The following is a 25863-nucleotide window of genomic DNA, read 5'->3' as shown; positions in this document are numbered from 1 at the left end:
TCCCAGTGTTTTCATAGAGATGCCCGTAAAATGCTGTACATTCCCCTGACGCCACCCCCTGCATGCCCCCCCCCCCCCTCCTCCCCTACCCGTGTAAAAGCTTTGGCGAGTGTCACAAGGCGATCGCACAGGGGGGCTGCATATGCAAATAATCGCACAAGCGCAGTGCCCAAAACATCGGAACAGGGGCGAATTCGGCCCCTTCCTAGTGCTACTGAATCACCCCCCTAGTTTATTCCAGACATGAAGTACAGCTGGGTACAAACTTGCAGGGCTGGCAACAGAAATCTTGGGGCCCCATACACTATTGTTTCTGGGGGGCCCACCCTCTCAAGCGCTAGTAATGGTGGGGAGCAGGGAGGGAGAGTGGGAATATTGGTGGCTAGAAGGACCATGTAATGGCTGCCCCCAGCACAGACAGCCTCACCTCTGAAGAAACAGCTGCAGCCATATATTCTTTTCAATGGGAGTGTCCTCTTCATAAAATATCCACCCACCTCGGCGAGAGAGAGCACCTACCCCTTTCATCATTACACCCTTATTAGCAAATGAATACCCCCTTTATCCCCACCCTATTACATGGATTGAGAGTACCACCTCCCTCACTACAAATCTGACAAAACCACCATCCACCTCGACACACATACTAAAAACAGGAACAGTATGCGCCTCATGCGCGAAAGAAATTATACAGTAATGCCTACTACACATTATGCCCCACACTGTAATGCCTCCTACACTTTATGCCTACTATACATTATGCTGCTCTGTGTAATGCCAACTACACGTTATACCACATGCCATAACGCCCATCACATATTATACCACATACTGTCATTCCCATTACACATTATATACCACACCTTATGCCTATTACATATTGGGCCTTATTTTGGTTTATTCTTTCTGACAAAATCCTTCTTAGATGGACAAAACCATGTGCACTGCAGGGGGGCAGATGTAACATGTGCAGAGAGAATTAGATTTGGGTGAGTAATTTTATTTCTGTGCAGGGAAAATACTGACTGCTTTATTTTTACACTGCAATATAGATCTCACTTTGAAGTAAAACCCCACCCAAATCTAATTCTCTCTGCACAAGTAACACCTGCCCCACCTGCAGTGCACATGGTTTTGCCCATCTAAGAAGGATTTTGTCAGAAAGAATGAACCAAAATAAGGCCCATTATACCACACGCCATAATGACCATTACATATAATACCACACACCATTATGTCTGATATATAATGCCACATAAGTGCTGCTTACCTACATGCTTGTTGCCATGGGGGATTACATGCTCATTGGCAGGGGAGTTTACATGCTCATTGCCATGGGGGATTACATGCTCATTGCCAGGGAGAGTTTACACACTCGTTTCTAGGGGGAGTTTATATACCCGTTGCCCTGGGGTTCAGGGGCGGATTGGGCCACCGGGATACCGGGAGAAATCCCGCTGGGCCGGCCCAATCCACCCTCTGTCGGGCCGGCTGGTCATGTCTGCCGGCCGGCCTGGTTAGAGTCAGTCCGGCCGCCAGCAGTGCTTCCGGGCAGCCACCGAGTCCCACGGCCGCCGGGCTGAAAGACTATCACTTTGAGCCCGGCGGACCGCCCCCACTCCGTCCCCTTCTCCCTCCCCCTGAAGTGCAGCAGCTCACTCTCTCCCCCTGCTCCGTCCATATACCGCCGCACGGAGCAGGGAGGTAAAAGCCGCCACCGTCAGCCCGCCCCCTTCCGCAGCAGTGGAAGCACATAGCGTCCCTTCTCCCTTCCCGGCTCCCCCTGCTCCATATGCTTACAGCCGCCCGATGTCTGCAGCATCTCCGGGTCCCCTGTCAAAACCGCAGCTCCCGCCCCCCTTCTCCCTCCCCGTGCTCTGTGTTTTCACAGAGCAGGGAGAAAAAGCTGTCCAGTGTCCACCACCTGCCCGGTCTCCGGCTCCCCTGCCCGCAGCAGCACAATGATGATTGATTTGCTGGTAATATATACATTGCTGACACAGCAATGTATATATTTCTGGTACCACTGCCCACCAATGTATATTGATTATCTGGTAATATATACATTGCTGGCACATGCCAGCAATGTATATATCACTGGTATCCCTGCCCACCAATGTATATTGATTAGCTAGTAATATATACATTGCTGGCACATGCCAGCAATGTATATATCACTGGCATCCCTGCCCACCAGAGGCGTAGCGAGGGCGGTGCCGGTGGAGCACCAGCTCCGGGCGCAGGGGACTATCATGGCGCCGGAGCTGTGCCGGCACCGTCAGCTCGCCCGCTCCCCTGTGCTCTCTACCGCGCCATCTGCCCCGCTAGCTCCCGGCTCCCCGCTGTGTCCGGGAGACGCGGTGCTATTTAAAATTCACGTCTCCTGCTGGACCGCGCTAGCCAATAGGCGCTTGCGGTCCAGCAGCCAATCAACTGGGGGCTGCTGGACCGCGAGCGCCCATTGGCCAGCGCGGTCCAGCGGGAGATGTGAATTTTAAATAGCAGTGCATGTCTCCGTCCCAGCGCATAGGCGTGCGCACGGGGGTTGCCGGGGTTGCACCCCCCCCCCACACGATTGCAGCCAGGGCGCTGGTTTTTACCTTATCTCCGCTCCTGTCATCGAGCCCGGAGCTGGGGGGGGGGAGGATGGGGACTGACTAGCCGCAGCCCAGAGCCGAATCATGAGGACACTGCTGCCCAGAGCAGAGCCTCACCATGAAGGGGGGAGAAAAGGGAGAGGACCCACTGCTGACGCCTTTGCTGGACAGAAATGCTCCGCACAGAGAGGAGGAGCCGCTGCCATTGTGTGATGAAGGAGAGAAAGTAATGGTGAGCATCCCAGCATCTGTTTGTCTTTGCCCCCCCACCTCCAACTCTTCCCTCTGTCTATGCTGCCCCTTCATCCATTTGTGCTCCCCCTCCCCTCGTCCATCTTTCTATCTATGTTGTTCTATCTGTCCATCTTTGCCACCCCCCCCCCCCTGTCTGTCCTGTGCCGTATAATATGTAATGGGCATTACAGTGTGTCAAATAATGTGTAATGTGCATCATGTGTGTCAAATAATGTGTAATAATGTGTAATGGGCACCACAGTGTGTGGCATATGTAATGGGCATCACCATGTGTTGTATAATGGGCATCATGGTCTGAGGCGTAATGTGTGAGGCGCAACATCTAATGGGCATCACGGTGTGAGGCATAATGTGTAATGGACATCAAGGTGTAAGGCGCAACGTGTAATTGGCTTAACAGTGTGAGGCGCAGCGTGTAATAGGCATTATGTGTTGCAAAATGTATAATGGGCATTATGGCATGTGGTATACTATGTAATGTCTGTGTGACGTTTAATAGGCATTACGGTTTGTTATATAGTATGTAATGGGCATCAAGTGTAACCTTATGTGTAATTGGCAATACAGCATGTGGCTTTATGTGCAATGGGCATTACTGTGTGTGGTATAATGTTAGGCTGCGTCCCCTTTTTGCCACGCAAGAGCCCCGCGTACTACAAATCGGGGGGGGGGGGGGGCGCGAAACATGCCCTTGCTCCGGGCACCGTGGCACCTAGCTACACCGCTGCTGCCCACCGATGTATATTGATTAGCTGGTAATATATACATTGCTGGCATGGGCCAGCAATGTATATATTACTGGCACCACTACCCACCAATTATATGCACTGAACAGGGCCACCCGACAGGGGGGAGTGCTCTGGGGACAACTGTCCTGGGCCCCGCCACTCTGACAGAGGGTAAGGCCTGGGCAGCTCTATCTCCAGCACCCCCACAGTGCCGGTGAGCCTCTGCAGCCAGCAGCAGCAGAGACGCCTTCGCCTGATGTCAGACGCTGGCGTAAAGCTCAGCAGCGGAACCACTAACCCATCCGTGTTCCACCGCACTCCTCCCCCCAGCATCCCACCGCACTCCCCTCTCCCTCATCACAGATGCCAGCAAAGGTACTGGGGGGGCCCAGACTGAAAATCAGTCCCGAACCGCAAAATTCCTAGTGGCGGCCCTGGCACTGAATTATTAGATGGCCCTTGCTCCCACCATTAGATTTCAAACCTCGCCCATTATGTAAATAGCCTTTAATATGAAAGATTTTCAGCAAAGTCTTTCGCCTCCTGAAAATCTCTTGCTCTTTGGTGAAAATAGCTCAGTGTGTACGCACTACTTTGGTGAAAGGTATATCTGTCAGAGATTTTGGCAAAGTCTTTTGAAATGAAAATCTTCTAGTGTGTATGGGCCTTAACAGTGCTCCTGCTAGCTGCCAGCACTGCAAGTCTGCAATAGCTGCCGCACCGCTCAGTCACCGCTGGATTCTGCTGTGCCGTGCGGAGTCTGTGGACCAGGCCCAGCGTTAGGAGAGAGCCTCCGCAGTATAGGACAAAGATTGGTGGTGGGCGTGGCTTCATTACCCACGCCACGCACCAGGTCAACAGCCTGGCTCTGCCGCCCCCAAGAGAGCAGGGAGCCGCCGACCCGGATCTTGGAGGCGAGCTGAATGCACATGTGCGAGTAGTATTTTTCAGGGGGAGGGAGGGGAAATATGTTTATATGCAACGTGTATGTGTGTGTGTTTGGGGGGGGGGGGGTGTGTGCATTTACAGTATGTGTGGGGGGATGTGTGCGTATACAGTGTGGTGTTCATATACAGTATATATGTGTGTATATAGTATGTGTGTGTGGGGGATGTGTGCGTATACAGTGTGTGTGTGTGTGTATGGGTGTTCATATACAGTATATGTGTGTGTATATAGTATGTGTGTGTGTGGGGGGCGATGTGTGCGTATACAGTGTGGTGTTCTTATACAGTATATATATATATATATGTGTGTGTGGGGGATGTGTGCATTTACAGTATGTGTGTGGGAGGATGTGTGCGTATATAGTGTGTGTGTGTGGGGGATGTGTGCATTTACAGTACATGTGTGGGAGGGATGTGCGCGTATACAGTGTGTGTGTGTGTGTGGTGTTCATATACAGCCACTCTGCGTCGCCCCTCCCTGCATCCTCCACCACTTTGCGACTCCCCTCCCTGCATCCTCCACCACTTTGCGACTCCCCTCCCTGCATCCTCTGTCACTCTGCGTTCCCCATCCTACCCTGCATCCTGTGCCACCATGCCCCCCTCACAATCTGCGTCCTCCCTCCCTTCGTCCTCAGCCACCCTGCATCTCCCCTCCCAGAATTCTACGCCACCCTGCGTCCCCCCTCCCATGTGCCTATTCTGCAGCCTGAGGTGCTGGGGACATAACCAGCAGCTCAGAGAGCCACTAGCCATGCCCCCCCACAGCGGCGAAAATGGGGTGTGGCCTCGTTGAAATAGGCCACACCCCCAGTTTGCTAGGCCACACCCCCCAAAAAAATTGTGCGCGCCTTCGGCGCGCAACAGATCATCCGTCCCCTCGTTGGGGCTGCTTCAAGATATTTCCCGGGCTGGTTTTAATTCCCAATCCGCCCCTGCTGGGGTTTACATGCTCGCTTGACAGGGCAGGATAGGTGCATAGATTCAGGACTTCAGCACGCCGCCATTAGGGCCTGCGGCAACATTTGATCTGTACTAGGTGTGGTCCCGTGGCCATCTGCTTGGCCATCTACAGGCTGGACTGCAGTACAGACAGCTGAGAAGGCGACAGCTGCTGGTCTCAGTGGCACAGCCTGAAGACGGCCAAGCGGACAACTGCAACGGGACTACACAAATAGTACACGCGGACAGCTGCTAGCAGGACACACATGGTGTACATCACTGCTGCAACAGCCATGCTCTGCCTCTGGGGCCCCTCAGAAAAGCCGGGGGCCCATCACAGTTGTCCCCCTAGACCGCCAACTGGGCGTGCAAACTTGAATTCTATTTTAGATAATTTTACCGATTCCTATGAGTCTAGAATGACAACCTCCTAAATATTGTCTGGTGTGTATGTGCAGTGTTGCTGACGATGAGCACTCTTGCGCATTGTCACCGACATCTTCCGTCATCTGTACATGCAGGATGAAAAGGATATTGCTACTAAGAGCCAATCCTCCCCTGCTGTTTGTGCCAGCATTGGCAAGTGTATATGTGTGTATGTAAGTGTGCCGCCATCCAGCCACGTCCTGTAGCTAGAGAGGTCGCCAGGTACACACATTGTTTTCTCACCTCAGAATCTGTGCCATTGTAATTGTGAAATGTAACATTTTGATGTCAGTTCAAAGATGTATTGTTTTGCTTTTTATTTTATTTTAATTTGTATACATGACCGTGTACTTGAAGATATATAGAACTTTTTGGTGGGCTTACTTCTTGAGCTAAGTATGCTTTTGCTGCATCATACATTAACCTTACTTCCCTACTTTTTATCCCTCTTTTTGGAAGATGCAGAGGACAATTGTGAAAAGAGGTGGGTGTTACTTGACAATGCCATTTGTATCATCAGCTAGTTATAGGCATCTTCTGTAATGACCTGTTGTGATTCATTCCATGATCCTTGAGAATAACATGACATGATGACCCTGAGGTGAAAGTGCCCTTTTGGTAGGATCTGTAAGGATCTGGCAGGTCTTCTTAGAATTCAAGAGCTCCCCAGGTTTTTTGAGAAAGTTGGAAAGTATGATAAAGGAAGAAAATGGAATGCATTGTGTTATGTTTTTTGAGCAGCGACTCCAGTGAATGTCACCCAATCTGTACTTCTTTATCACCTAGATAAACCTAAAATCTTGAGCTTCATCTGTCATTAAGGACTAATTCTAACCCTGGCTGTCCATATTTGTTGGATCATCCATGAGTCAACCTGGGCTTCCTTCTTGAATAAATGGAGATGGGAATGCCACAAACCAGTATGTGTTTTAGGGCCCTAATGCCCCATACAATATTTTTCTGACACTACTTTCCACTTTAGCGTTGTTTTAAAAATCCAATAAGCATCTACAGAAAGTGTATTTAATTTAGGACTGGATATACAATGTAAATCATTTATGTTTATATACAATGTAAATGCATTTCTAGGTACACACCTTCCATAAGTATAACACCACAAACTAGGAGTGACTTGCAAAAAAAATGTAAATGTCAGAATCCAATTCAAATGACCTACCCTTACTCCTACTCTACTTACACGTCTAATCCAGTGGCGTCACAAGGGGGTGGCCACACCAGGGTGGCACCTGTTGAGGAGGACTCCTCAGACTGCTGCCTTACCTCTACTGTTTTCATTTCTTAACAAGCTTTCCCCCTTTACAGAGTTTAACTCAGATTATATCTAAAGACATATGAGGATGGCAAAGGTGTGTGCCTGAGTCTGTGTGCATTCTCCTTTGTTGTAATGAGGCATGACTGCGTGCATGGGAAGTCTGGGAGCAGGAACTTGACAATATTCCTCTTTGTTACTGGAAAAACAATACATCAGTTCACTGTTTTATTGCTGCAATAATCCCCATGTTGGTTTTCAGAATGACGTCCTTGTTATATTTTCCAAATAGCAATATAGATGTATATTAAATTATTTAAATTACCTATTCTCAAGCTGTACTTTCAAAAAACTGCATTTTACACATTTACGCAGTACTTCAGTCACTTAGCAGAGCGGAGGAACTAGAGTGCCATGGTTATGGGATATATGTTTACAGGTGTTTGTTTAATAGTTGCCAACAGGATGATGTATTTGTGGCTTGCTCACACCTGTCTGCTGTTTATGTACTTTTAGGGGGGTATTCAATCCATGCTGATATTTCCCGACGGGAAATATCGGCACTCACCTATTCAGTGCTGCCGTTACCAACAGCTTTGAAGGGTGTCAGATCAGACTTTTTTTAAAGTTGTTTTGTTGGAAACAGCTGCGGGTTGTTGAAGTCACGTCAGTTTTTTGACAATTCGCGGGTGTTTTTTTGCAGATCTTTGGACTTTCCTACACTCGATAGCAGGTGCATTGAATTGTTGAGTCACAGTCTATAGAAACAAAAATGGGATTTTGACTGTTGGAAAGTTCCGACAGTCGGAATCCCAGATTGAATACCCCCTTTAATCCTCTACATTGTTTAAAGTTCTAATTGCATAAATGATTTCTTATGAGATTGCTCACATCAAATCAGTTCATATATTATAACGCAATACCATTTGTTTTTGGTGCTTTAACATGCACAAAATCAATAAAAAGATTGTTAAGGTCACAGCAGTGTGCATATATGTCCACATTCATCCAGCCAAAAAACACCATGCAGCGCAAGATGCCTGCAGGAGTGAGCCACCAGGTTCTGTTCAACTTTGCTAGCCATTTTTTGATGCGCACTTGTATATTGTGAGTGGCTAAAGCTTTCCATACACCTAAAGATTTATTGTCCAATTTGGCTGGTTGTAATGAAAACATGGTAATATCTGAATGACCGTTTTTGACAGTTTTGCAGCATTTTGAAGCAAATTTATTTAGTATTTAACATTGTTTTGTTTGCATTATTTATTATATGTAACATTTTTTTATTGCAGTGCTGTAAATGTTATATTTTATGTTAATGAGTTATAGGAATTCTTAACTTGTATTTTCGTCTACCCTTAGCTTATAGCTGGCATGGAACTGGAGGGTTATGACCAGCCTGTCCTTCTGAGAGACGACAATAAGCGAAGAAGGCGAAAAATGAGACCACACTCAGCTGCAGCATCCAATATGTTCTCCATGGAACTCGTACCTATAGAATTTATTTTACCCACCAGCCATAAAAATAGCAAAGTACAAGACACAGTTCTCCTTGAAATAGCTGGTAACTGCACAGTGGAACAAATGAAAGCACAGGTCTGGATGAATGCTATAGAAAAAAGCCACAATAGTGATTTCTACCACAGACTAGCTCCTGACCAGTTCCTCCTGCAGTATCAGAAAAAGGGACAGTGGTATGAAATATATGACAAACATCAGGTAATACAAACATTGGACTGCATAATGTACTGGAAGGTTTTACAAAAAACCGTGGGAAAGATCTATATTATTCAAAAAGAAAAACCCTCAGAAGAAATGGTAGAATACCAGAAACAATTGAATTATCTCATTGGATATGATGTGACAGATGTAAGTAATGTGCATGATGATGAGCTTGAATTTACCCGGCGTAGATTGGTCACTCCGCGAATGATTGAACTGGTGAAACGAGATGCCAAGTTATATTCCATGGACCCTTGGGTTTCTGCAAAGCCATTACCAGAATATGTATTTAAAAAACTGGCTTCCAATAATATTTTCATCATTATACACAAAGGTATGACAAGTCATACAATCAGAGTCTCTATTGATGACACACCTGATGTAATTCTACGTAGCTTCTTTACAAAAATGGCCAAGAAAAAATCATTACTGGACATTTCAGAGGAACATAGTGAACTAGACTTTGTTCTCCGTGTTTGTGGTCGAGATGAGTTTATTATTGGAAATTCGCCAATTAAAGATTTTCATTACATAAGACAGTGTATTAAGAATGGAGATGAAATACATTTTGTTCTGGATGTCCCACCCGACCAATCAGAAGATAAAGTCCAGAAAGAAGAATGGCCTCTGGTTGATGACTGCACTGGTGTAACAGGTTATCATGAGCAGCTTACCATTGAGGGAAAAGACCATGAAAAAATTTTCACTATATCTCTTTGGGATTGCAACAGGAAGTTTCGTGTTAAAATCATTGGATTTGATATTCCAATTTTGCCTCGAAATACAGAGCTTATTGTATTTGTTGAAGCCAATATTCAGCATGGACAACAGTTGCTATCCCAGAGGAGGACTTCATGTAAACCATTTATGGAAGAGGTTCTATGGAACACATGGCTTGAATTTGATATCAAAATCAAAGACCTACCAAAAGGAGCTCTTCTGAATCTGCAAATATTTTGTTGCAAAGCCCAGTCAGTCTCAAATAAAGGAAATCTACAGTTTCCGGACTCAGCCACTTCAGACTCAAAGTGTAAAAACCAGCTCCTTTACTATGTAAATCTACTGTTAATTGATCACAGATTCTTGTTAAGACAAGGTGAGTTTATCCTCCACATGTGGAAAATACCAGGTAAAGGAGAAGAGCAGGGGAGCATTAATGCAGATAAACTGACATCTGCAACAAATCCTGATAAAGATACATCTATGGCCATTTCCATAAGTCTGGACAAGTACTGCCATCCTGTGGCTCTCCCAAAACACAAATCAGTTTCTGATCCTGAGCTAGACCGGGCAAGATCTGAAATGCCAAATCAACTGCGAAAGCAGCTTGAAGAAATAATATCCACCGATCCACTACATCCGCTCACTCCAGAAGACCAAGAGCTCCTTTGGCATTTTAGATATGAAATTATAAAGAACCCCGATGCTTACCCAAAGTTGCTAAGTTCAGTAAAGTGGGGGCAGCAAGACATGGTGGCCAAAACATATCAGCTACTAAATAAAAGAGAAGCATGGGACAATTGCTCCTTGGATGTTGGGCTAACAATTCAGCTACTTGACTGCAACTTTTCTGATGAGAATGTTCGTGCTATGGCTGTCCAGAAGTTGGAAAGTTTGCAGGATGATTATGTTCTGCATTATCTCTTACAGCTAGTACAGGTAATGCATACACTTTACATAATTGCACGTCCAGTTCCTCATTACGACTTTCATTTGCATAAACACAATGAGTTATTCATGATTATGGACTTCTCCTTTGTTTTTACAACTCACAATCTGTAACTTGCCGGGCAATATTCCATGGTTTAGCTGTGTACCTACAGGCTCAGCAGCATTCCTAACAGGCAATTATTATGGTGAAATAAGACTTAAACACAATTATTCATGCTCAGTAATACTAGTGAGATTGGTATAAGGCACTATAATGTGTCCGTAGTGCTGTACAAGGTATATACTTAGTGACTGCGTAACTTGACTTATAATAGAGTACACTACAACATGAATTGACTTTGGAACACATAGCACAATAAAACAGAATAGGTAAGACAAGGACATGGGGCAAGGATGCTCTCTAGATCTTTTAGGCTTGCAGTGTTCAGTGACTCTCAGGGAGAGGAAGGCAGATTGGCACTCAATGATTCTAAACCCATCCTAAGGGAAGCATACAATATCAGATTTGCTCAACATGTGGCAGACTTTATCAACATAAAATATGTACATCTGTGCCACTGTTGTGTATCCTGCACACACTGCACCAATGCTTTTACAGAATGAACATTAGATTTATTTCACTCACTCATTAAGGTCGGAATTGTATAGTAGATGACTGTAATGCACACAGTGTTAATACTATGAAATGCACATTCTTTCCATTCAGCCTAGTTACAACAAAAATCCACAACCATTTTGCATTTTGAAATGAACATCGGGCCTAATTCAGAGTTGACTGCTAATTAGAGAATTCACAAATTGAGCGATTATAGAATAACTAAGCATGTGTACATTACTCTTCATGCATGGATCGTAAATGCATTGTGGCCAGTGTTTGACTAACAGCAAGCTGCTGTTTTGGGGTGGAAACCTGACTGTTTCTGGGTGTGTTTGTAGAAACACAGCCGTGCCCAGGCATTTTTGAGGAGGGTCTATGACTTCAGTGATGACCACTTCCAGCCTGTCTCAGTCACAAATTAGTGGAAGCCTTGACCTACAATTGCACAGACAGCAAAAACTCTTCAGTGGTTCAGGAATTGCTTATGGATTTGCGAATGGACAGTGATTAGCGATCCATTTGCAATGCTTTTGCAGTTTAGCTAAGGGCATTTTCTCTTTCTGTCTTGGCTTTTGTCTTTCTCCTCGCAGTCAACTGCGAATTCTCACATCCACAGTCAGGTATGAAGTAGGCCCATAGTGGGACCACCAAAGCATGTAAGCAGCAATTGTACACCACATCACTTAGTAAATTATACAATGTAGAGACTAGTAATACAGTGAAACATTAGCCTGAGATAAAATAAAAATGTCAAATAAATGAATAATTTGAAAACTTCTTTATCATTTGTAGGCTGTTAAATTTGAGCCATATCATGACAGCGCATTATCCAGGTTCCTGTTGAAACGTGCATTAAGAGTAAGATATTTATTTAAATTATTCATATTAATTTAGTAATTTATGTGACTAACAGTTTAGTTTAAAGCAACGTTTATAAGTAACTATGATCATGTTTTAGGAGTTCGCCAGTACTGAAAATGATTTGAATGAAAGTTGTTGTTTTTTTTCTTAAGATTCCATATAAGTACAGATTGTAGTATAGTGACCATTAAGTGTCAATGACCCCCACACACTATCAGATGATTATCTTGTCATAAGTGTTTTGTGATTTTGTGCATTTTCTTATTAGAGAAATACCAGCTATCCATAGTAGTTTTTGTATTAATTGTTTTCTTAATATAACAAGTAAAGCCCCTTTTAAGCTTGCATCTGATCTCCTTTTTAAATACATTTCTGGAGAGAAAACAAATATGGCTGCCACAGGCTTAATCCGTGTCCTATAGATGCAAATATACAAGGAGAGACTGGCAGATTGCTGGGCGGCATGCAAATGCACAACACGGCTCACTGGGGTATGCCACAAGTCACGGGGGCCTGGCCTCATGGCATGTCACCTTATCGCTTTATGCCGGGTGTCGAGCGAAGTGCTTGTAGGCAGTGCTGCATGGCCAGCCCATCCAAGCCGGGCAGCATAGCATAATGCCAGGAGACTGAGACCACTCAGCAAGCTCTCTGTGTGGACAAATTGGTCCTTCTGGCATTTGGCAGACAAGGCTGACATGTTATCTGAAGGAAAGAGATAGGAGTGGGTGTATATAACAGTGAAGATAGAGCTAAGATGGGCATTCCAAGGCTGCACTGGTCATTTTATCATGTGTCATGGGGCTGTGGTTACCATGGAAGTAAAATAACACTGTGCAGAAATCTACTGATTTATAAACCAGTAATAGTAGAAGAAACACATAAAGGAAAAAGGTGATTGGCAAGCTACTTCTTTTAGCATGTCACGGTTCATTTGATCATGAGATTTCTGCTTTAAATTACTTATTGGAAAGTGTGCTGAGAAAGGCGGCATCCCAAGACCTACTTCCAGTGAATCAATGTTTGTTTATATAAGTAAACGTTTTAGAGTCAGCTACCCCATCGTCAGGACATACAGTGAACGTATGCAAGACACTCACAGAGTAAGGCGTTCTCGCCAGTATCTAGTCCGTCCACACTTTGTCCATATCTTCACATCTGTCAGCTTCATCCGGTGGCACTGCTCTTTGAGCAAGCAGATAGTCATTACTATAGTAATAACATCTCCTTCAAAAGGGGCATTCACCTAAGAAACAAATGACAATACACATAAATAATCAATGTTTGGTGCCAATACATAAACAAGTGTAAAAAGGCGACATCAAATCTAAGAACACATTTTAAATATTGTGACAAAATATGAATTCCGTAGCAGCAGAATTTCAAGTTAAAAAATATATCATTGCAGCATATATAAATTTACTAATTTAATACTGTCATTCCAAATAATACATTAAAACAAAATACTAGAACCCTTATTATAGAGCATATTAACATATATTCCATGCAAACTGACATGCACATATTACCTTCACCTCTGGCTATATAATTTTTTTTATATGTCTTTAATATTTTACCCCACGACCTTGTCTTGAATAAACCAATGTTGTTTCTCTGGAAGTAAGTGCCTTTCTCAGAGCTTTAAGTGATGGGAAATTCACAGGTTCAGTATGGACATGGCATGTATGCAGATGGTGATACAGGTTGAGTGTATCTTATCCAAAATACTGGGGACCAGAAGAATTTTGGATTACAGATTTTTCCGTATTTTGAAATATTTTTATATTTCAGTGATCAATCTTGTACAAACACACACAAATATATTTTATTTGTGCATAAAACAAGGTTTCAAAACATGAAACAAAGTTTGTGTACTATCTCAGACACTGAATGCTAATGCCAAGCAATAATGTCATTGCACATATTTAGTGCCAGTTACATATCATGTCCTCAGTAGTGCTGTTACAGATGTCCCCACTTTCTGGAATGCATGGTTTTCGGAATAATTTGGATAATTGATACTCAATTTCTTCTTCTAGACAGTTCTTTCTGCACCACCATTCTCTCTGCCCTTTCTTGTGAATTTAGCTTGTACCTTTCTAGCTAAATAACTTCACTCATTCAGATTTAATAAAGCTGACCTTCCTTTCCCCTTATATAGGCCTCTGTTTCATTGTTTTATTATAGTTATGAGATTTAACTTGCACTGGGAGATGACTGGCACGTATAAGACAAAGGGGTGTGCATTCATTTGAAAACCAAATTATTATGAAGCAAATAAAGTATATTTGCCAATGAAAAACAATTGTTGGAAACATATGCTGGTTAATTAATTCTTGTTGTGAGGTAAGGGATTAAAATACAGGTATACCTATAGTTTTTGAATATTGTATAAGAGAAGTATGGGTGCTAAGATAAAGTCATATTCTAAACAAGTCCCTGTGTTTAAACAGAATTTACCATACATTATACCTACTTTATTTCATTGTTATCTTCATCTTTAAGACAATTATTTTTATAAATGAATCTTAACCTATTTTTATGATTGTTTTATTCCCGGAGATGCGACCACTAGAGGGCAGACTCATGCAGGGCTTGTTTCCTGGCAGAACCACTGCAGGAAAATTATGGAATACAGGATTTAAATCACCCATTGTATACAGGCAGAAATCTAAGAATTATAATGTTCTTGTTTTTTGGTTTGTGGGGTATTATTTATAACATTTTTGTTTTAACATCATTTGAACTTAAAAAAAAGTAGGCACAGTATTTAGCATATACATAGATGTGGCGGATGTGTGCCACATTATAGCATGTGTTGGCAAATAGATTTTGCAACTTTAATGTACTGTATGTAATTAATAACCTTCTTTCAATATTTTCTTATACCTTGTTTAACTAACAAAATATAAAGGCACCGTTTAACACAGCAGAGATCAATGATAGCATAAATATAGGAGACAGATTGTGTTTTTATACAGGTCACATAATTGAATCCATATTACTACTGTTCACACTCAGGAGAATGGTGAAATAGCATTATTTCACCATATAGCTACAGTTCTGACAGAGGCAGTAGAGGCTAAAGAGGCATACACATGGGGTGATTTCAGCTGCATTTCTAAGCAATCTGATTAGATCGCTTAGAAATGGAGTTCAGATCGTTCAGATGGTGGTGCGCGGTCCCGCACATCGTCATCAATCACAGGGAAAGACAGTGCATGCAGATTGTAGCATTTTGCCTATTTGCATAGGCAAAACAGTGCTCCACATGGATCGCTCAGCACACATCGTGGGTGCATCGCAGGTGTGCAGCGATGTGTGCTTAGTGATCCATGGTTAAGCTCGTCGCTCAGCACCGGCTCCCCTGTCACCATGTGTGTACAAGGCTTAAGAGAGTAGAGCAATTTAAACATGCTTGGGAGAAGCATATGAATACACTTATGAGGAAATAATAGTTCAATGGTTATTCATCTGCTGTCAAATTCTATGTTTTTATTGTATTATTGACCAGATGCAATTACATTAACCACTATCCAATGCATTAAAAAATTGGGTATACAGTGAGCAGTCCGCAATATCTCCTATGTCACTCAGCACGTACCGTTGGTATCTTTCCACAGTTGCATACCACAATTCTCAGTTTGATGAAACCAAACACCTCAAACCTGACAATGTCATTAGTGACAACATGCATGCTAATGAAGGACGAAAAGTATTAATTCCGTTCTTCATTAACATCGCTGCAGTATGTACACACAATCCAGGCTGATGGGGATTCATTCTGATGTCAGACCGAATCCCTGTCGCTCTATTGTGTAACCAGCTTAAGGCATATAGGGTCCAATTTAGACCTGTCCACACAGGTCTGTATTCATCCCTGACCCCCAATAGTAAGGGTCTGCGCATTCGCGATAATGCGCGTGTGCAAACCCCCCTGCAGTGAGCGCCTTCAGCAAATTTTTCACTCACCAGAGAGCTCACTGCCTGATTGCCCAGCTGGGGGCCTTTTGGGCTGGGCACCGGGCGCCCATAGAAATGCTGGGTGGACCCCAGCAAATGCAGACGTGCCCCTGCCTGCTTGGGGCAAGCGGATGACATCACAACATCAGCGCCCACCCCCAATTCGTAGGAAACAATAAAAAGTCCTGGCTTAGTATTCACAACGAACAGAGGAAAAATCATTTGATGGTGAGTAACCATCAAATGATTTTTAATAAAGCAAAGATGTAGATGTCCCCTCCAATGGCGCCCAATATAAACAGGAGGAAAAAAGGTACAACCCTATAATAGGGAAACGATCCTCTTCTCCGTATTTCAGCAATGAATAGAAAAACAGATACCACACATTCCTTCTGGGGAGGTAACGTCTCCTCTTCTCCAGTAAAGGACACACAAATAAGATGTAATTCCTCTACAAATAAGATGTAGAGCCTCTAGTTCACTGTGAATAGGACTTCTGATGGATTTATGACCTGTTGCCTGTTTGCCTGTTTTTGGAGGATATCCCGGGTATCTCCTCCTTCTTCCAAGCGCATTTGAGAGCTGTTTCACCCCAGTTCTCCACCATCCGGGTAATTGGCCATTTGTTTCATCTCATGTCCGATGTTTTTATTTGTGTTTATTTTTACAAAATAAAGTGGTGTAGCACCATATATCTGCATATTATTTGTTTTTGGGTACCCATTTTGGAGATATCATCGTGGAACTCCCATTAACATTATCGGTGCAGAGGAATTACATCTTATTTGTGTGTCCTTTACTGGAGAAGAGGTGACGTTACCTCCCCAGAAGGAATGTGTGGTATCTGTTTTTCTATTCATTGCTGAAATACGGAGAAGAGGATCGTTTCCCTATTATAGGGTTGTACCTTTTTTTTAGGGCCCCATTGGAGGAGACATCTACATCTTTGCTTTATTGTATACTCTTCTTGTGGTGTAGGGTCACCACTGTTAGGTGTACCCACCGAAGGCTGCCCGGCGCTTCCTCCTAGCCAATCCACTCTCCTGTTGCATCAAATGATTTTTGCTCTGTGCAGGTGCATGCGAGTATCATAGCGTGAAGATTTGGGTGGTGGGGTTAGTGTGCGTTCGGCAGGGTGGCATTTATCAGCTCGCTAGGCAACGTATAGATGCAGCCTAGCGAGCATATCTGAATCAGGCCCATAGTCAGCAGTGGGAAGGAATTTCCTGCCAGATGCATGTACTCTAATAAAGGGAGTTATAAGCTACTTTAAATCATAATATTTGACCTAACTAACACACAAGCTTAATGGACACCATTCTCATTCTTCATTCATCATTCATTGCAGAGTAAGCGAATTGGCCACTTCTTATTTTGGTTTCTAAGAAGTGAGATTGCCCAGTCAATGCATTACCAGCAACGTTTTGCAGTGATCCTTGAAGCTTATCTGAGAGGCTGCGGCACCTCTATGTTAAATGATTTCAGGAAGCAAGTCCAAGTCACTGAGGTTCTACATAAAGTCACCATGGAGATCAAATGTGTTTCTGCTGAGAAGTATGATGTAACTTCACAAGGTATATGTCATACCCGGTTTCTTAATAGTTCTTTGTGTGTGGTAGATAAGATACATCTTGTTGAATTTTGGGGAAAAAATGATAACTCCTCTCCACCTGTTGGTGTTTCACAACTAATTTCAATGAAATGTGTTCAGTAATTACAGCAAAAAAAGACATTGCATGGCCCATTGTCAGTGTTCCAGTGCGACTGATGTTTTGTTTAAAAACTGCAAGTCTATTGTATATATTAAAAATAAATATAGGAAATCCTGTTATAACTGAGCCTTTCCTTTTGCAAAAACTTTATTAGGGGTGACATACAGGGTGTTTGTAATTCCCTCTGGGGTTAGGGAATGTTATTGTTGAAAAAACTATGATGAATACAGCAAAAGAAGTTTCGGTACTTATGTATTATCGGGGCTCCCATGTTAAATGCACCCCATTTTTTCATACCCCTACTATCCAACTACGCATGGAGTTGATTTTATATAGTGTGGCGAGCGCAGCGAGCCACCGTGCCCGAAGCGTGGCGAGCGGACGTGGTCTGATAAGAAAAACGGGAGCCCAGATATTACATAAGTACCGAAGTTTCATATTACTATAGGGAGCTTTTAATAAACAAATTTGCTAGATGGCAGAAGCACAAATTATTGGTGGACAGTATATAACAGAAAATGGCATTAACGGGTGTGCAAAAAGCTTTCTGTTAGAAACTGCCTACCAATCATCTTGGGGCCAAATGTAATAGGGTGAGAGGATAAGAAAGTGAGAGATTTGGGGGCATTTTCCCATTATTTTACAGCAGCAATTACACTGAAAAGCAGGTTGATTTTGCTGTGTAATTGATTACCGCTTCAAAATGATATGAAACTTTTTTGCTTCGTCATAGTTTTTCCACTATACCCTTCCCAAATTATTTAACACCCTGTATATGGCTGCCGCTATATATGTCTGTCACTACAAAGCCCAATGGGGCTATATCAGATGGGGTTGGAGTTGCATCAGAATATCAGCCACTGAATGTCTGATGCCAATCACTTTCCAGCCTTGCAGGACCCGTTCATGCACACACACAGAACGGGACCTGCGCATGCGTAAAGTACTGATAATAGGTACTTTACACATGATGTTACCTATGATCTGAATAACCCTCAGCCTCTCTTCAGGAACGCTCTTGCATTTTAGCACTCAAACCTGTTCCTTAGTAATTAATCTAGTTTCCTAGATAGAGCCCTCCATTCATGTATATGGAGGAGGGGTGGAACTGTGCCGTGAACAAGCATGTGATGAATTGAGGTGTTCCAAAACTTGCTTAAATCACATGACATTTATTTAATTCATTGGTACTTATGTATTATCAAGGCGCCCATTAAGTAGTTTACGTACTGCCCTATTCAGCGTAGTATCCCTTCAGCACGGCGGTGGCAGTTAGGTAGTCAGCTTAGTGTAAGCGCTATTTGTGTAGTACGCCTGTGACTTCCGCTTATTGGGGGATGTACACACAGTCGAACAGCAACTGCGACTGTGTGTACATTCGCTTCGAAACGGAACTTTACGCAGTCAGCGTAGTCAGTCAGAGGTGAAGCGACTGTGACTGCGGCTGTATTTCTGAAGCTCTTTGTTAAAATTAATGTGGAATGGCTGCTGAACGAATGACAATATTTAACCTGCCGCAGAGGGAGGAGGAGTCGGTGGCATTTTTTCAAGATCACCACTTGCTGCCACAGACACAAACCTGTCTCAATGCCACCCAATACATTTGAGCATAAAGGTATGCCATATTAAAACATGCAGAAAGAAGGTCGGTCTCCGTGCGGCACATTGGTTTCACGGCTGTCGCATCACGTTTCTAACCCGTCTGTGTTTTATTTTTTTGTGGGCAGAGGAGCTTACAAGCATTTCATTTTGTGGGCGACACCTGAAGTTATCAAACAAAACCACCATTTTGTATAACAGTTTGATGCATGAGGCCTGCACCCTTGATTTGATGTCCCAGCCCCAACGCCAGAATGGCGGACCCAGAAAAATTGTAGAGGTGGACAAAATTCTATTTGTCCAGCGCAAGAACCATGTTGGACACGTCCTATCTCAGCAGTGGCTCTTTGGTAGCATATCCCATGAGACAGGTGAATGTTTCATAACACCAGTGGCCAGCCGTGATGCCAACACCCTGATGCATGATGCCAACACCCTGATGCATACAGACGCATATCGTACCACCATATACTCAGACTAACAAATAAAATATACAGATTAAAAAATATCCACTTCGATGTGGATAGTGAGGGTATGAACAGGTCGGGAGGAGGCGTAATGCGTCCCCTTGTGGGGCTCGCTGCACTCACCTCACTTTGGGCTCACATGGATAGCGGGGGTTGAAATGGAGGCATTTGCCAGATTTTGACATTGAGCACTGGCCTTTATTGTGCCTGAGACGCAAATGTGCCACACCCCTAACCCTGTCCATCTCACTGAAGCGGAGACGGGCAGGGTTTACGTCCACAGCTGCAGAGTGTCTGCGAAGCTCATGCGTATGAGACACTTGCGCGTTCAACTAACATGGAGCGCTTCTCTGCCTGCATCTGCCAGGGTTGGGAATCTGGCGTTTCCTTGCGCTGTATGTGAAGCGTGTCCTCCGATGCTGTTCTGGCATCTGCCAGCGCACCTGACCCTGTGGACGCTGGCAACTTTACTTGTTACTTTACACTGTCACAGATGAAGATATTGATGGGATCGTGTGATGTTCAGGGACGGAGGGCAGACAAGAAGCAGCGGGTTTAAAACGGGCAGGTTTAATGAAATTACTCATAAACAAAGCTGAAACAAAAAACGTATTTGACAAGGAGATAGCACTCGCTAGAAGAAAAACTTAAATGGCAAGTCTTTGCAAAAGGAAATAAATAGGCAGTACTCTGCAGGTTCAAACAGGACTTGAAGGAAGGTAGTAGCTGAAGACGTAACTCACGGGGAGATGATCTCTTGTAACAGGGAGTGAGAAATTCTGGGTGGAGATGGAGGCGGTAGGGAACCGGAGGGTTTCTGAGAGGTCCCACGAGGTCCAGGGATTGATGGCGGCAGACGGACTGGCGGTGAACACTGTAGGAGAGGCTTAAGTGAAATTCAGGAGCCAGTGAGGAGGAAGGAGTCAGGTGGGTGCTCAGGCGCTATACTGGTGGGTGCTCAGGCGCTATACTGGTGAGGAGAGATCTAGGAAGTGCTCAGTAGGAAGACTTCTTTGCACTGACTCAGAGCAGCCTAGACAGATCCCCCTTATAGCAAGGGAATTGCTGCCATTGGCCCTCTGAGCATGAGGCAGGGAAAACTCCAGAACCTGGCCAAACCCTGCTTTGCCCATTTCCAAGATGGCGGCGCCAGCCTCCCGACGACGTCAGACAGAACCTCCGGCTTGCTGTAGCCCCGGCCCTCCAGAGCAGTGAACAGACACTGCCGACAAGCCCATGGCATGTGACATTACCCCCTCCTCTCTAGGTGACCTCCAGGCACCCATGGAGCTTGTGAAGATTTCTGTGAAATAACTGTTTGACGAGACTTGGAGCATGAAGATCAGACTTATCCACCCAAGAGTTTTCTTCAGGACCATAACCGGACCACTCCACAAGGAATTGAAGACGAGAATATTTGTGACGACAGAATCCGCTTGACCTCAAACTCTGTCTCTGTCTTCTGGTTGATAGTAGGAGGTTTGGGTATACGGTTCTGATAAATGCTCAATCTCAAAGGTTTAAGGAGGGAATTATGAAAGGAATTGGAGATCTTCATGAAAGATGGAAGTTTCAACCGATAGGCCACAGGGTTAATAACTTGAATCACCGGATATGGGCCAATAAACCGTGGAGCCAGTTTCATAGAGGGAAGGCTGAGTCGCAGATTTCAAGTTGACATCCATACCTGATCTCCTACTTTAAGACTGGGAACCACCTTTCTCAGTTTATTGGCCAATCTTTTATAGCGGGCAGAAGCTTTAAGAAGAGACTCATGGACCTTGGACCCGATCTTGGAGAAGTGATGCAGAGAAGAGGTCACAGCAGGTACTGGTAAACTTGTGAAATCAGGTGAGTGAGGATGTTTACCGAAGACAGTGAAGAATGGAGTAGTGCCAGAAGAAGAATGATACGAATTGTTATTTGCGTATTCAGCCCAGGGAAGGAGATCAAGCCAGTCATCTTGAGAGGAAGCTACAAAGAGTCGTATGAAGGCCTCTAGGTCTTGGTTGACCCGTTCAGTCTGACCGTTTGTCTGTGGATGGTAAGCTGTGGAAAACTTGAGTTGAACTTGAACAGCCGCACACAGAGATTTCCAGATTCTCGCTACAAATTGTACCCATCGATTGGAGACAATTTCTTTAGGGAGTCCATGAAGTTTGAAAATGGTATTTATAAAGAGCTGAGCGAGAAAGGGAGCGGAAGGAAGAGATTTTAATGGATAAAAATTTGCCATTTTGGAGAATCTGTCAACTACTACCCAGATCACGGAATGTCCTTTTGAAGGAGGTAAATCGGAGATTAAGTCCATAGACAGATGTGTCCAAGGCTCTGTAGGTATTGGAAGAGGTAGAAGAGTACCAGTAGGTGACGTCCGGGCACTTTATGTTGTGCACATTTGAGGCAGGAGGAGATGAAATGGGTAACGTCTGTTCGAATGGTTGTCCACCAATAGGATCGGGCAAGAAAAGCTCCTGGCGTTGTCAGACAGAACCTCCAGCTTGCTGCAGCCCCGGCCCTGCAGAGCAGTGAACAGACACTGCCGACAAGCCCCGCCTCCACCCATGACCCCCAGGCATGCCAGCTGTCGGCGGACACGGACGGGTGAGTACTGTGCCCACCGTGTTCGGCTGCAGCGGCATGTGACATACACTAAGCTGACTACTCTTGCGACGCTGCCTTACTACGACTAAGTTAGCTGACGCTGGCTCTTCTTTGGATTCTTTGCAGTTCTATGATGTCCTTTTTATAGTATGGGGCCCAGAATTGTACTCCATATTCAAGATATGGTCTAACCAATGCTTTGTACAGTGGCATAATTAATTTTGAGTCCCTAGTTTCCATACCCCGTTTTATACATGCTAGTATTCTTTTTGCCTTGTTTGTTGCTATGTGATGTTAAGCACTACACCCCAGTTTGTTATCTATTTGGACTCCTAGATCCTTTTCAAGTTCTGAATTACCCAATGCATCCCCGCTATAACTAGCACATTATGTCTCCCAAGGTGCATCTGACTACGTAGCTCTGACCTCGCCAACTATGTTGCGCGCGCCAGCGCCGTGATAATACACAAGTACCAATTCATTAATTGTAGCTTGTCGAACCAAAAATACAAACAGAAAACCTGCACTATGGGGGGGATTTCTATATAGGACGATATTTCTGCCAGATGCAAATTAGATTTTTAAAAAGTCGAAGCTGCGCAGGCCAGTGGCTTGGATTGAATATTGATGGACTTATTTATGACTTATTAATGCCGAGATTGAAGAAAACATCAGATTTTTTTTTTTAATCAATATTTAGCTGTTATTTGCTGCTTTAAGTTATGGTACTTGTGTAGTTTCACGGCACCAGCATGGCGCCGTGCTACTCCTGGGTTCTACGCTCGCCACAACTATCTAAAATAAACTAACTTAACTCCATGCCAACATGGCGCCGTGAAACTACACAAGTACCATAGTTATATACTCAAAAAAGGCAGTGGCGGAACTTCCAGAGGCAATGGAGTCATCTGCCGCCGGGCGCCTGGCTTACAGGGGGGCACTGGCTCCATTGCCTCCGTTGTTCCGCTTAGTGCCGCTGCCGCCTGCCGCACTTATCTTACTCATAGCGGTGCAGCTGTTTTATGTACCAGCGCAGGTCAGTGGGCGGGCGTGGGCATTCGCCAATAAGAATGTAAAAAATTATTTATTGGGGCACTAACACTAGGTGGACTGCTGAACAATAAATGGTTTCTATCATTGTGTTAGATATAGCATCTGCCATTCCTCAGCCAGATTATCTGAAGCTGTGTCTAGTGGGTTTCCAGAACTGTGATTCTTGGTTGATCATGACACTCACCAGAGTGCCATGCACCAACTTTTAGGGGTAAATTTGCAAAGAATCCTCATGCATGTTTTCCTGAGTTTAAACACGGGTGAGATGCATCACACATGGGTAATTTTTTTTTTTTTTTTAGAACGAAAACACTGGAATGTTCCAATGTTTTAGGTGTTTTTGTTTTACAATGGTGTATGTGCTAGTGTTTGGCTGCTGTGTTTTCCTGTACATGATAAGTCTGCACAGATCTCATTGACCTGTATAAAAAAAATGGTTAATAAATAGAAAAGATAAATGTGTCATATTCTTAGCGTCAATTTAGTGTAATTGTTTAATCTTCTTTATTTCACAGTTATCACTCAGCTGCGACAGAAGCTTGAAAAACTACAGGGATCTTCTCTTCCAGAAAGCTTTAGAGTGCCCTATGATCCTGGCCTTAGAGCTGGCACACTGGTTGTAAGTCAGACATAACTGCTTGGTGTGTTTGTAGATCGACCTTGCCCCCATCTTATGAGACTGGGGATGACTGATTTAATATGTTCAGAATACTTGCAATTTTATTGTTCAGTGAATAAAAAAAAAAAAAAAAACATATTCTATGTTGGATGACTATTGCCATTGGCAGTATGTTTAGTGTTCTTACATATGTGGCTCGAAGTAATCGTTATACTGTAGCTGCAATAATATTTTTTATCCATATTTGTTTGTTTAGCAACTAAACTTATTAAAAATGATGTTGAACTACTTAGGGCAGTATTCAATGAGGCCAATTCGTCATATTTTATGGCGAATTTGTGCTATTTTCACGTTGGAAGGTGATTTTTTGTGTCAGAAAGTGAATCACCCTATTCAACGTGCACTTTTTGCCGTCTTTCTAAGTGATTTTCACCGTGTGTCGCCATGTAGCAAATCACCATCTTTTCATGGTGAAGTGGAATGTGAACTTTTAAAATAAAGTTATTTTGTTTTTTTTACATTTGGTGTCAAAAAATCAGGACTTTTATTCTGTGAATGGGCATGTTATTTTTATTCATGTGCTTATATCACATGAATATATATTTAATTGAAAAAATTATTATTATTTTTACACATACCTGTAACAGCGAGCAGGGGGCCGGGAGCCGAGAGCCGCTCATTAGATATTCATATATTCAATGCTCTCGATCATTACATATGCATATACATAGCAGTGAATACCCAGTCCCCTGCTGGCTCTCCCAGGGGGCAGCTTGTGCTGCCTGGGTCCCGGGGCGCCATCCTCCCCTCCACATACGTTCTGGGGCAGGCAGGGAGACTTCCATCTCCCTGACTGTCGCCGTCCCCCGGCTCCCTGCGGGACGCCGCAGGGGTTATGATTCGCCGTCAGGGGCAGCGAGCCCCTGCGACGTTGAACACGGGGATAGCAGGGGGACAGCGAGGCTCCGGAACACAGCAACTGTGCAGCGAATCCTAAACAGGATTCGCTGCACGCCGCGATTATGTTCATTGAATACTGCCCTTAGAATGATAAACATGTCCAGTATTACTGCCAAAAATAGATGATACACTAGGTTATTGTATGTGCAAGAATAAGTAAATGCTGTATCAACTCTATAGAAGTTATATGGTTCAGAATCCCTGCAGATGTTAATGCAGATCCTCAACTACAAACCTCTAATGAGCACCTCCCATTATAGATCTTATACCTCATTCCAGCAGACTCTCCCTCACACCCACGTAAATTAGTCGTTGACCTGCATCCCCCTTCTCTATTATTACTCAGATTCCCTGCTGCCTACAAGACTGCTCCCATGTCACTACCCACCCATGGAACTCTCTTCCACCTCTGATCAGTTCTCCTCTAGCCTTTAAGTCTTCATCTGCACTCTGATAACCCACATCTTTATAATAGCCTACCCTCCTCCCTCCTACTGCTCACATTGATATACTTTTGCTACTGTCCCAATGTCCACTTTGAGCCTTGCCCTCTGCTGTGGACAGAGGAAGGCATGGATGCGGCTCTATAACATCGAGCAGGGAGACTGAGGTGAATGGTGTTGTTCCGTGGCATGCCACACCTCCAGCAAATGCTATTTGCCTCAGTGTAACAGGATGTGTGAATTGCCCGATCAAAGAACTTTGCTTCTGGCAGGATGTTAATGTGGATATTACCCTATGTTTCATAGTAGGTAAGGCTGAAAAAAGACTTGCGTCCATCTAGTTCAACCTGGTATAGATATCCATTGCTGATTTGGTAGGTTCTGGTATTTTACAGACAAATTATATTTCTTATTTGTACCCATGGA

The 25863-nt window shown here is 44.0% G+C and overlaps 1 protein-coding gene across 7 annotated transcripts in view; it reads left to right on the top strand.

The window, feature by feature from the left end:
- PIK3CG (phosphatidylinositol-4,5-bisphosphate 3-kinase catalytic subunit gamma) overlaps window positions 1–25863 on the top strand; it is a 99721-nt gene that overhangs the window by 55679 nt on the left and 18179 nt on the right. For 5 of the 7 annotated variants that reach the window (XM_083182977.1, XM_083182978.1, XM_083182983.1 and 2 more), the window contains 4 exons: window positions 8528–10546; window positions 11949–12014; window positions 17329–17554; window positions 23931–24034. In XM_083182977.1, coding sequence (XP_083039103.1) covers window positions 8528–10546; window positions 11949–12014; window positions 17329–17554; window positions 23931–24034 — 2415 coding nt within the window. Of the gene's footprint in view, window positions 1–6360; window positions 6380–8527; window positions 10547–11948; window positions 12015–17328; window positions 17555–23930; window positions 24035–25863 lie in introns of all 7 variants that reach the window. The other 2 variants (XM_083182982.1, XM_083182980.1) reach the window with 1 other exon arrangement.

This window comes from Crinia signifera, chromosome 4 (assembly GCF_055691185.1).
Source record: "Crinia signifera chromosome 4, ASM5569118v1, whole genome shotgun sequence".
Classification (NCBI taxonomy): domain Eukaryota; kingdom Metazoa; phylum Chordata; class Amphibia; order Anura; family Myobatrachidae; genus Crinia; species Crinia signifera.
This window is presented reverse-complemented; position numbering and strand designations above follow the sequence as displayed.